Source organism: Prionailurus viverrinus, chromosome A1, assembly GCF_022837055.1.
Source record: "Prionailurus viverrinus isolate Anna chromosome A1, UM_Priviv_1.0, whole genome shotgun sequence".
Lineage (NCBI taxonomy): Eukaryota > Metazoa > Chordata > Mammalia > Carnivora > Felidae > Prionailurus > Prionailurus viverrinus.
Window position 1 is genome coordinate 134,740,184 of NC_062561.1, and position 13,485 is coordinate 134,753,668.

At 42.5% G+C, this 13,485-nt stretch overlaps 1 protein-coding gene across 8 annotated transcripts in view; it reads left to right on the forward strand.

Moving 5' to 3' along the window:
* MAST4 (microtubule associated serine/threonine kinase family member 4) overlaps positions 1-13,485 on the forward strand; it is a 579,145-nt gene that overhangs the window by 523,757 nt on the left and 41,903 nt on the right. For all 8 annotated transcript variants that reach the window (XM_047859677.1, XM_047859625.1, XM_047859653.1 and 5 more), the window contains one exon: positions 2,484-2,569. In XM_047859677.1, the coding sequence (XP_047715633.1) occupies positions 2,484-2,569 (86 nt within the window). The remainder of the gene's footprint in view (positions 1-2,483; positions 2,570-13,485) is intronic.

Sequence of the window (13,485 nt, forward strand, 5' to 3'; positions counted from 1 at the left end):
GTCCTTGTTGCTCATCTTTGTCAAATCTTTTCTTTCAAGGAATAGTGGGAAGCAGTTGAACTTTGGAGGAAATGGGTGTGTTTGTGGGGTGGAGACAAGTAGACAGGAGGATGACCCAATCAGAGTCATGGCTTCCAGTCTTCTGACTACAGTCCAGACAGTAGATGGGGTGAGGGGAACACACAGGGGTGACCACGGGGAAGCCACTCAGGAGACTATGCAGTGGCACAGGTGACAGTTTCAGGATGCCGTGATCCTGGGAACCAGCCTGGAGCGAGTTGGGGGTGGTCAGAAAAGAGAGGTAGCTGTATTGCCTGGGGGCTAAGAACCCAGGCTCTGGAGTAACATTGCCTGGATTTGAAAGCTGGCCGTACCTCTTGCTAGCTGTGGGAATCTCTGTGCCTAGTTTCCTCTTCTGTAAAAAAAAAAAGATAAAAGATTAAATGAGATAGTTTGTGTTAGATGGTTAGGTCAGCGCACTACTAAATGCTAAATAAATGATAGTTGGCGGGTGTTTTGTTGGTTTTTTGAGAGAGACAGAAAGTGCGTATGAGCTGGGGACAGGGGCAGAGAGAGGGAGGGAGGGAGAGACAGAGTCTTAAGCAGGGGCCCTACCTGGGGCTCAGTCTCGCAAGTGTGAGATGAAATCACCATTTAAAAGCTCAACCATTTAAGCCACCCAGGGGTCCCAATAGTTATTTTTGTTCATTCTATCATATTTATTACAATTTTGAATGTGTTTAGATTTAAGTTTTTTGGGGGGGGACAGTCACGAAGAGCCATCAAACTAGCAACTATATATATGGTGTGGAATTTTGGGGCACTCAGAGGGATAGTTTTGGGTGGGGTTCTGAATGACATAGGAATCATCGGTGGGCATGAATGAGGTCACCTGGGTGCGGAAGAGTTAATGAGACAGGTGGGCTTTGAACAGCCCAAAGCTTGGGGACCCATCAGAGTGGAATAGTGGAGCAAGTGCATGGTCCTTGTCCCAAATTACATTTTCTGTGATGGGGTGTTAACAATGATGACTGGACCTAAGACTTGTGCCAAAGGCCAAGGGGAAATAGAGGACAGAAACAGTCGTTGGGTTGAGCAACTAAAGTAGCCCAGAGGCCAGGGTATTGGGTAAGTTACCTGTGGGACACGGAAGTCATCCAGGATGGTGAGAGAACTCGACCGGAGAGGAAGATGGAAAGCTGGGTACCTAAGTCTCCAAAAGATGAGTGGGACAGCATGTTAGCGCATGACAGCCTCGGTTTGGAGAGGGTGACACGTACCTTAGACTCATAGGATTTCTTCTAAAATAATAGGAAGGGAATCCTGGGCTCCGCAGCAGACGCAAAGAGGCTGTCACTGCTCACCTTCTCAATGCTCAGATACATGGAGTATGAGAGAATTAAAGCATAACACTTTGCTTATTATTTTCCTTTGAGCTCAACTTTTTATTTTATGTTTTTCCTAAACTTTATTTACTTGTTTTGAGAGAGACAGAGAGGGAGAGAGAATCCCAAGCAGGCTCCATACTTACAGCTCAGAGCGCAGTGAGTGGCTCGAACCCACAAACCAGGAGGAGATCAAGATCATGAGTTGAGCTGAAATTGAGAGTTTGATGCTTAACTGACTGAGCCACCCAGGCGCCCCTGAGCTCAACATTTAAAGAGCTATCTTTTTGAAAATAGATATTTAAAGCCTCATAAGAATAATGATAGGGAAGTAAAGAAAGGCACACGGATTGTCTTTTCGAGCGTCTTTGTTGCCGACTATCTTTTCCAAACAAAAGGTACCACAGAAAGGACACAGACATTCTCTGGCCAGGGACAGACCAGAGTTCGTGTATCCATCAGCTCATGTAGAGCCACAACAGCCCGTTCTTTCCCGGCTGACTGAAACCTGAAGTAAGGCTTGACGTTTTGGACTTAAGTCTCAAAACATGAAAACACCAGGATGAGGCTAACAAGAATAGTTTACAAAGGTAAATCATACTTGGAAATTTTCAAAAGCTTGGTGCTTTCATCTCCCGGAAATGGGGGTTCACGTACATGAGACTGAGGCTCTGTCATGAGAAGTAGTGGATCAGCACTACTGTGCGACATTGATCTTTAAAGTTGTCTCTCAGGTTCCTTTGGCTGCCAATACTGCACTTCAGCGTGTTAAACACCAGAGCAAGAGCATAGGGGTGCCTGGGTGGCTCAGTCAGTTGAGCGTCGGACTTCGGCTCAGGTCATGATCTCATGGCTTGTGAGTCTGAGCCCCACGTCAGGCTCTGTGCTGAGAGCTCAGAGCCTGGAGCCTGCTTCAGATTCTGTCTCCCTCTCTCTCTGCCCCTCCCCTGCTCACGCTGTCTCTCAAAAATAAATAAATGTTAAAAAAAAGTTAAAAAAAAAAACTGGAGCATATCACGCTAATATTATTTATGTTGCTGTTAAAGTCATTGTCTGGAGTTTTCAGCTATTTTCTAACTTCCATATTTTGTTTCCAAGAGCTCCAATGCTTCCTTGAAACTTCAAAGGAAACCTCGGGAAAGTGATTTTGAAACGATTAAATTGATTAGCAATGGAGCCTATGGGTGAGTAATTCAAGAAAACTCTCTATTGTATCTTAACACACCTGAGTAATGTATTCTTCACATTTATTTTAGGCCAAATAGATGTCATTAGGGACTTGAATTTTCAGATTACCGCTCCTTCACTGGTGGCTATAATGTGCGGCCAAAATCATTTTTTATTTGGATACTCCATCAAGAAAACGTATCAAGTGACCTGGAGTTATTTTAGAGGTATGGAGAAGGAGGCTTTATGAAGTCATGGAAGGTTTTTATATAAATCCCTGTATCTGCCTCCTTTATTCCACTGTTTTGAGTGCCATAGTGCCTACTCCTGGTTGTAAATATGCATCCACACGCATCTACCTCTGGATATATATAATCTTTATCTCTAAACATATTTACACTCCTATATAGCATTACTACTTAAGAATTAACCAGTACTTTGCAGTCCCACCACCAGTCAACCTTGTGAGACAAGTACTGCAGTAAAAAGACTGCTTGAAAACTTAGAGCAGTTCATTTCCTTTAGTCTTTATATCACACCAAGGTTTTTTTTTTTCAGTTGATGTCTGTACTCTGATCACATTAGTGATGCCCCTTTCTTTTTTTTAATTCTTTTTATGTTTTATTTACTTGTTTTTGAGAGGCGGGGGGGAAGGGAGGGGCGGAGAGAGAAAGGGAGAGAGAGAATTCTAAGCATACTCCAGGCTGTCAGCGTAGAACCCAATGTGGGGCTTGAACTCACGAACCGTGAGATCATGACCTCACCGAAACCAAGAGTCAGACGCTTAACCAACTGAGCCACCCAGGTGCCCCTGTGGTGCCCCTTTCTTGATTCATTTTCATAGACATAAGCTTTTCTTCTCACAGTGTAGGGTCAATGGTGACAAGATCCTTCTGAGTTCCTTAGAAACAGGAAGGGTAATTAATACACATATTGTGTCCTGATCCATCTTAGACAGCCCAAGAGCTCTAGTTTAATTAAGTATTAATCTCAATTCCATCTGTATTTGGAGAGCAATAAACAATCCCATAGACATTTATTGCCATTTGTCACACATATGAGCAGATGAGATAAAAGCGATTTCTGTTACGCCACAAGGGATGTTTCTCCTTACAATTTTTTTTTTACCTAATATTTTCCACACCATTAACTTAGTGAAGAGCTTAAATATTTGTGAGTCCTTCCTGTGCTTCACTGATTTATTTTCAGGATTATGGCAAATGGTATATTTCCTGATGTAGCTTATAAATGTTTTCTGATATTTTATTTTTAGAATATTTTATTTTGTTCAACGGTCCTTTGAAACTTGTCCCCCTAAGGAAATTATTTGGGTATAGAGTTGTTTGTGAGTTTCATTTGTTTGTTATTTGGTTTTAGTTTGTTTTAGTTTTCAAGATCATGTGAGGATTTCTTCCTTCATTAGGGAAAAGACTGAACTTAGATTTAATGAGTCTATGGGTTTGAGCCCTGGTAGACTTTATTGGCAGTGGAATTCTAGAATAAGATGATCTGTGAAGCACCACTTGTATAAAATTTGGGCATATATCTTAGCACTATTTGGAGTTCTAATTGGTTGAGTAAACTCATTTGTAGTGCAATTAAACCACTGTATAGTAGATGAGGTATATCACACTTCAGGGAATGGCTGGGAATATACAAGAAGTTAAACAAGCTGTGAATCGCTAAACACCCAGGATGCAGGCCAAGCCATTAATGGGCTTACAAGCTGCCTGTGGGAGCTTCTGCCCATCAGCCAAAACTTTTTTCCTCTTTTGCTCTTCTCAGATTTAATCTCTCATTACATCTCTGACAGATTTCCCCTTCATTTTAATTATTTTTAGTTCAAAATTTGAATGGGGCTCTACCCATTGGTCCACCCAGTCAGGAGGCTGATTGTAAGCTTATGTGTTCCAGTGGAACACTGGGTAGATGATCTGGGGCTGTTGGAAGTTTCCTTGACATGTGTCACAGTCTGCCACTCAGCATCCATGGCTCAGAGTGACACCGATGCCTCGACTTTGTGAAAATTGCCCGGCCTGGGAACTAACCCTCTCATTAGGAGGGTCTCTAACACATCAGCGTTTTCTCCGCATCATACTTAGTGGCGGTTCATGTTATGAAGCCAACCTACTAATTTGATACCATCCAGTTTCCTTCTTTCCACGTTACGTGTTTTGGATCCCTGACTGGAAGTTAGATGTCCCTTCACGCCAACTTAACACTTCGTAGAGAGCTAACACTTGCCGTGTGCCAGGCACCGTTTGGTTTATATATACTGTCTTCTCGCAAGAGCCCTGGGTGGTGTCGATATTATTTCCATTTAGATGTGGGGAAAGAGAGGCTTGGATGCATGGATGGCCACAGGTGTGCTAATTCTAAACAGTGCTCTTTCCTTCTCTCAGTATTCTTGTTACAACTTAGAGCCATGTTCATTGGGTATAGAAGGCCTTCTTCTCATGATTCCACCTGGATTTTTCAATTACGGCTTTGAATATTTTCAAAGTGAAAGAATAAAATTGACTTAAAAGATTTTTAAAAACGAGGTCCAAACCTGGGTGGCTCAGTTCGTTAAGCATCCGACTTCGGCTGAGGTCATGACCTTGCATTTCGTGGGTTCAAACCCCGCTTGGGGCTCTGTGCTGACAGCTCAGAGCCTAGACCCTGGTTTAGATTCTGTGTCTTCCTCTCTCTCTGTCCTTCCCCTGCTCGTGCTTTGTCTGTCTCAAAAATAAATGAAACATTTGAACAAAATTTTTTTAAAGACTAAATTTGAAAGGCATGACATCTCCCACTTTGCTTTACTTTCGGGCTTTGCTGCACATCAGTCTGTTTTACTCCTCAAAAGATGGGGTCATTTACCTAAGAGAGCCGTGAGACCCATGTGTGCGGGTTGATGGCCACCCCTCTCTCCTTGTAGCCTTTTTTCTAACACATGCACTCTTGTTCCCACGTACAGATCTGCTCGCACGGATTCACGTATTGCCTCTCAGACTTAAGCATAATTTTATACGCATCAGACATTCACACTCCCGAGAGGACTGATTCATTCTGCTCTAGATCCCATCAGCTTCTGATTCCATTTCTCCCCACCCTCTCACTACTCAGTTCTGCATGGGTGGAATGAGTAAAGCTTGGCTCACAGAGGACAGTTGCCTCACCCCCTTGGGTTTTCTTGCTTTGAAAGCAGGTCGGTGTAGGAAAAGAGACCCAGAAGCAGCCTTTTCAAAGAAAGCGAGGAAATGTGGGGCTGAATTAGTTCAGTCCAGTGTTAGAATTTGGCTGGTTTACACCTGTGCTTAGCAGCATTAGCTATCTGTCAGCTGGCTGCTGTTTGTCTCTTTCAGTCTCTGTCTCTCCTCTCCACTGACTAAAGTAGATCTGGAATATGAACTTACAGGAAAGGAGGAAAGGTATATGAGAGACAACAGTTATTACTAAACAAAGAGATTTATAGATTTCAGCATTAAGAGTAATAGTCCTAAAGCAGTATGGTATTATAAAAACTGAATAAGAGAAGCAGAAATCCAGCTACAGCAAATTCTCATTAAGAAGCCTAGTTGACTTTTGCAACTTGATCAAGATATGTGTGTCCTGAGGCAGTGATGTCTCAAGCTACCTATAGGATTAATTTCAGTTGATTTAGGTAAATTCCCCTAGGGATTAACTGATTGTTTTAAGTACATCATAGCAAGGGAAAGCAAAAAGATCAAGTTTTACAAATTGCAAATCTGAGAATAAAGATATGAGTCCTTTTTCACATCAGACCACTGAGAAACCTGGTCTGGATGCTGGTCGAATTAGACCTGAGGCATCTTGCTACTTTGTTCTTTCATTAAGTCTTAGACAGTTCTGTTCTTCCTTCTCCACTTTCTACTGTTCATAAACATATTGCTGAGCAGTTGTTTATGGAAGAAATGGTGATGGTTGATTAAAAATTTAATGTCAGCTATGTGACAGTCTAAAGTGAAGTTCATAGTATCTTGTCTGAGGACCCTCAGCACTATAGCTACTCAATAGTAAATACTTGAAGAAGAAAGGGAAAGTAATCTGTCTTCCACTTGACTGTCAGTCATAGGCAAGTGCTTATCTAAACATACTATTTGTTTCTACATTTCATATTCTAATTTTCATTTTAAAAAGTAAATTCTGTTGCAAAAATTCCTCTTCATGACAATATGTGTTCACCATTGCTTGTCTTCTATTTTTAAGGAAACCAGGTTATTTCCTGTGCTCCGTTATATCTGATTCAGTATCTGTCCTCCTTCCAGCTTTTCTCTACGAGAAGCTCAAGGTTTGGGGAGGGCGAGGAGGATCTTGATTTTATCCAATCAGTATTGGGAAAAGAAAAATACTGTAAAAGCCTTTAGTCTGACCTAGAAAGAATGAGTCGTTGGTTAGTTAATTTAGAAGTCAGTCAGAGGAGTTGCGGCAAGATGGCGGCTTAGGAGGATGCTGGGCTCACCGCACGTCCTGCTGATCACTTAGATTCCATCTACACCTGCCTAAATAACCCAGAAAACCGCCAGAGGATTAGCAGGACAGAGTCGCCGGAGCCAAACGCAGACGAGAGGCCCACGGAAGAGGGTAGGAAGGGCGGCGAGGCGGTGCGCGCTCCAAGGACAGGTGGGAGGGAGCCGGGGCGGAGGGGCGGCTCGCCGGCCAAGCAGAGCCCCCGAGTCTGGCTTGCAAAAGCGGAGGGGCCGGGCGGACTGTGTTCCGACAGCAAGCGCGACTTAGCGTCTGGGAGGTCATAAATTAACAGCTCTGCTCGGAAAGCGGGAAGGCTGGAGGACAAAGGGAGGGAGAGCTGCTGAGCCCCCTGACAACAGAGCTCAGTTTGGTGGGGAACAAAGGCGCTCGCCAGCGCCATCTCCCCCGCCCATCCCCCAGCCGAAATCCCAAAGGGAACCGGTTCCTGCCAGGGAACTTGCTCGCTCCGCTCAAACACCCAACTCTGCGCTTCGGCGGAGCCAAACCTCTGGCAGCGGATCTGACTCCCTCCCGCTGCCACAGGGCCCCTCCTGAAGTGGATCACCTAAGGAGAAGCGATCTAAGCCTGCCCCTCCTGCCCCCGAGCACCTTGCCTACCCACCCCAGCTAATACGCCAGATCCCCAGCATCACAAACCTGGCAGGGTGCAAGTAGCCCAGACGAGCCACACCACCCCACAGTGAATCCCGCCCCTAGGAGAGGGGAAGAGAAGGCACACACCAGTCTGACTGTGGCCCCAGCGGTGGGCTAGGGGCAGACATCAGGTCTGACTGCGGCCCCGCCCACCAACTCCAGTTATACACCACAGCACAGGGGAAGTGCCCTGCAGGTCCTCACCACGCCAGGGACTATCCAAAATGACCAAGCGGAAGAACTCCCCTCAGAAGAATCTCCAGGAAATAACAACAGCTAATGAGCTGATCAAAAAGGATTTAAATAATATAACAGAAAGTGAATTTAGAATAATAGTCATAAAATTAATCGCTGGGCTTGAAAACAGTATACAGGACAGCAGAGAATCTCTTGCTACAGAGATCAAGGGACTAAGGAACAGTCACGAGGAGCTGAAAAACACTTTAAACGAAATGCATAACAAAATGGAAACCACCACAGCTCGGCTTGAAGAGGCAGAGGAGAGAATAGGTGAACTAGAAGATAAAGTTATGGAAAAAGAGGAAGCTGAGAAAAAGAGAGATAAAAAAATCCAGGAGTATGAGGGGAAAATTAGAGAATTAAGTGATACACTAAAAAGAAATAATTACGCATAATTGGTATCCCAGAGGAGGAAGAGAGAGGGAAAGGTGCTGAAGGGGTACTTGAAGAAATCATAGCTGAGAACTTCCCTGAACTGGGGAAGGAAAAAGGCATTGAAATCCAAGAGGCACAGAGAACTCCCTTCAGACGTAACTTGAATCGATCTTCTGCACGACATATCATAGTGAAACTGGCAAAATACAAGGATAAAGAGAAAATTCTGAAAGCAGCAAGGGGCAAACGTGCCCTCACATATAAAGGGAGACCTATAAGACTCGTGACTGATCTCTCTTTTGAAACTTGGCAGGCCAGAAAGAATTGGCACGAGATTTTCAGGGTTCTAGACAGAAAAAATATGCAGCCAAGAATCCTTTATCCAGCAAGTCTGTCATTTAGAGTAGAAGGAGAGATAAAGGTCTTCCCAAACAAACAAAAACTGAAGGAATTTGTCACCACTAAACCAGCCCTACAAGAGATCCTAAGGGGGACCCTGTGAGACAAAGTCCCAGAGACATCACTATAAGCATAAAACATACAGACATCACAATGACTCTAAACCCGTATCTTTCTATAATAACACTGAATGTAAATGGATTAAATGCGCCAACCAAAAGACATAGGGTATCAGAATGGATAAAAAAACAAGACCCATCTATTTGCTGTCTACAAGAGACTCATTTTAGACCTGAGGACACCTTTAGATTGAGAGTGAGGGGATGGAGAACTATTTATCATGCGACTGGAAGCCAAAAGAAAGCTGGAGTAGCCATACTTATATCAGACAAACTAGACTTTAAATTAAAGGCTGTAACAAGAGATGAAGAAGGACATTATATAATAGTTACAGGGTCTATCCATCAGGAAGAGCTAACAATTATAAATGTCTATGCACCGAATACCGGAGCCCCCAAATATATAAAACAATTACTCATAAACATAAGCAACCTTATTGATAAGAATGTGGTCATTGCAGGGGACTTTAATACACCACTTACAGAAATGGATAGATCATCTAGACACACGGTCAATAAAGAAACAAGGGCCCTGAATGAGACATTGGATCAGATGGACTTGACAGATATATTTAGAACTCTGCATCCCAAAGCAACAGAATATACTTTCTTCTCGAGTGCACATGGAACATTCTCCAAGATAGATCATATACTGGGTCACAAAACAGCCCTTCATAAGTTTACAAGAATTGAAATTATACCATGCTTACTTTCAGACCACAATGCTATGAAGCTTGAAATCAACCACAGAAAAAAGTCTGGAAAACCTCCAAAAGCATGGAGGTTAAAGAACACCCTACTAACGAATGAGTGGGTCAACCAGGCAATTAGAGAAGAAATTAAAAAATATATGGAAACAAACGAAAATGAAAATACAACAATCCAAACGCTTTGGGACGCAGCAAAGGCAGTCCTGAGAGGAAAATACATTGCCATCCAGGCCTATCTCAAGAAACAAGAAAAATCCCAAATACAAAATCTAACAGCACACCTAAAGGAACTAGAAGCAGAACAGCAAAGGCAGCCTAAGCCCAGCAGAAGAAGAGAAATAATAAAGATCAGAGCAGAAATAAACAATATAGAAACTAAAAAAACTGTAGAGCAGATCAACGAAACCAAGAGTTGGTTTTTTGAAAAAATAAACAAAATTGACAAACCTCTAGCCAGGCTTCTCAAAAAGAAAAGGGAGATGACCCAAATAGATAAAATCATGAATGAAAATGGAATGATTACAACCAATCCCTCAGAGATACAAACAATTATCAGGGAATACTATGAAAAATTATATGCCAACAAATTGGACAACCTGGAAGAAATGGACAAATTCCTGAACACCCACACTCTTCCAAAACTCAATCAGGAGGAAATAGAAAGCTTGAACAGACCCATAACCAGCGAAGAAATTGAATCGGTTATCAAAAATCTCCCAACAAATAAGAGTCCAGGACCAGATGGCTTCCCAGGGGAGTTCTACCAGACGTTTAAAGCAGAGATAATACCTATCCTTCTCAAGCTATTCCAAGAAATAGAAAGGGAAGGAAAACTTCCAGACTCATTCTATGAAGCCAGTATTACTTTGATTCCTAAACCAGACAGAGACCCAGTAAAAAAAGAGAACTACAGGCCAATATCCCTGATGAATATGGATGCAAAAATTCTCAATAAGATACTAGCAAATCGAATTCAACGGCATATAAAAAGAATTATTCACCATGATCAAGTGGGATTCATTCCTGGGATGCAGGGCTGGTTCAACATTCGCAAATCAATCAACGTGATACATCACATTAACAAAAAAAGGGAGAAGAACCATATGATCCTGTCAATCGATGCAGAAAAGGCCTTCGACAAAATCCAGCACCCTTTCTTAATAAAAACCCTTGAGAAAGTCGGGATAGAAGGAACATACTTAAAGATCATAAAAGCCATTTATGAAAAGCCCACAGCTAACATCATCCTCAACGGGGAAAAACTGAAAGCTTTTTCCCTGAGATCAGGAACACGACAAGGATGCCCACTCTCACCGCTGCTGTTTAACACAGTGCTGGAAGTTCTAGCATCAGCAATCAGACAACAAAAGGAAATCAAAGGCATCAAAATTGGCAAAGATGAAGTCAAGCTTTCGCTTTTTGCAGATGACATGATATTATACATGGAAAATCCGATAGACTCCACCAAAAGTCTGCTAGAACTGATACAGGAATTCAGCAAAGTTGCAGGATTCAAAATCAATGTACAGAAATCAGTTGCATTCTTATACACTAACAATGAAGCAACAGAAAGACAAATAAAGAAACTGATCCCATTCACAATTGCACCAAGAAGCATAAAATACCTAGGAATAAATCTAACCAAAGATGTAAAGGATCTGTATGCTGAAAATTATAGAAAGCTTATGAAGGAAATTGAAGAAGATTTAAAGAAATGGAAAGACATTCCCTGCTCATGGATTGGAAAAATAAATATTGTCAAAATGTCAATACTACCCAAAGCTATCTACACATTCAATGCAATCCCAATCAAAATTGCACCAGCATTCTTCTCGAAACTAGAACAAGCCATCCTAAAATTCATATGGAACCACAAAAGGCCCCGAATAGCCAAAGGAATTTTGAAGAAGAAGACCAAAGCAGGAGGCATCACAATCCCAGACTTTAGCCTCTACTACAAAGCTGTCATCAAGACAGCATGGTATTGCCACCAAAACAGACACATAGACCAATGGAATAGAATAGAAACCCCAGAACTAGACCCACAAACGTATGGCCAACTCATCTTTGACAAAGCAGGAAAGAACATCCAATGGAAAAAAGACAGCCTCTTTCACAAATGGTGCTGGGAGAACTGGACAGCAACATGCAGAAGGTTGAAACTAGACCACTTTCTCACACCATTCACAAAAATAAACTCAAAATGGATAAAGGACCTAAATGTGAGACAGGAAATCATCAAAACCTTAGAGGAGAAAGCAGGAAAAGACCTCTCTGACCTCAGCCGTAGCAATCTCTTACTCGACACATCCCCAAAGGCAAGGGAATTAAAAGCAAAAGTGAATTACTGGGACCTTATGAAGATAAAAAGCTTCTGCACAGCAAAGGAAACAACCAACAAAACTCAAAGGCAACCAACGGAATGGGAAAAGATATTCGCAAATGACATATCGGACAAAGGGCTAGTATCCAAAATCTATAAAGAGCTCACCAAACTCCACACCCAAAAAACAAATAACCCAGTGAAGAAATGGGCAGAAAACATGAATAGACACTTCTCTAAAGAAGACATCCGGATGGCCAACAGGCACATGAAAAGATGTTCAGCGTCGCTCCTTATCAGGGAAATACAAATCAAAACCACACTCAGGTATCACCTCACGCCAGTCAGAGTGGCCAAAATGAACAAATCAGGAGACTATAGATGCTGGAGAGGATGTGGAGAAACGGGAACCCTCTTGCACTGTTGGTGGGAATGCAAATTGGTGCAGCCGCTCTGGAAAGCAGTGTGGAGGTTCCTCAGAAAATTAAAAATAGACCTACCCTATGACCCAGCAATAGCACTGCTAGGAATTTATCCAAGGGATACAGGAGCACTGATGCATAGGGCCACTTGTACCCCAATGTTCATAGCAGCACTCTCAACAATAGCCAAATTATGGAAAGAGCCTAAATGTCCATCAACTGATGAATGGATAAAGAAATTGTGGTTTATATACACAATGGAATATTACGTGGCAATGAGAAAAAATGAAATATCGCCTTTTGTAGCAACGTGGATGGAACTGGAGAGTGTGATGCTAAGTGAAATAAGCCATACAGAGAAAGACAGATACCATATGGTTTCACTCTTATGTGGATCCTGAGAAACTTAACAGGAACCCATGGGGGAGGGGAAGGAAAAAAAAAAAAAAGAGGTTAGAATGGGAGAGAGCCAAAGCACAAGAGACTGTTAAAAACTGAGAACAAACTGAGGGTTGATGGGGGGTGGGAGGGAGGAGAGGGTGGGTGATGGGTATTGAGGAGGGCACCTTTTGGGATGAGCACTGGGTGTTGTATGGAAACCAATTTGTCAATAAATTTCAGAAAAAAAAAAAAAAAGAAGTCAGTCAGAGTAGGAAATCATTTTAAAAAGATGCATACTGTAGGGGAACCTGGCTGGCTCAGTTGGTTAGGCGTCCGACTTCAGCTTAGGTCATGATCTCATGGTTCATGAGTTTGAGCCCCACATCGGGCTCTGTGCTGACAAGAGCCTGGAGCCTGCTTCGGATTCTGTGTCTCCTTCTCTCTCTACCCCTCCTCCACTCATGCCTGTCTCTCTCTGTCTCAAAAATAAATAAACACTAAAAAATTAAAAAGATGCACTCTGTAAACATTTTAATTTAATGTAATCTCAATATGTGTAAATTAACTAGTCTTTTTTTTTTTTAATTGTGGAGTGTGTGTACACAAGTGGGAGGGGCAGAGGGAGAGAGAATCTCTCTTTTTTTAAAAATGTTTACTTAGTTTTGAGAGAGAGAGTGAGTGCATAAGCAGGGCAGAGGGAGAGGGAGACACAGAATCCAAAGCAGGACCCAGGTTCCAAGCTATCAGCAGAGTTCAAACTCAGGAACTGTGAGATCATGACCTGAGCCAAAGTTGGACACTTAATCCACTGAGCCCCAAGAGAGAGAGACAGAGAGAGAG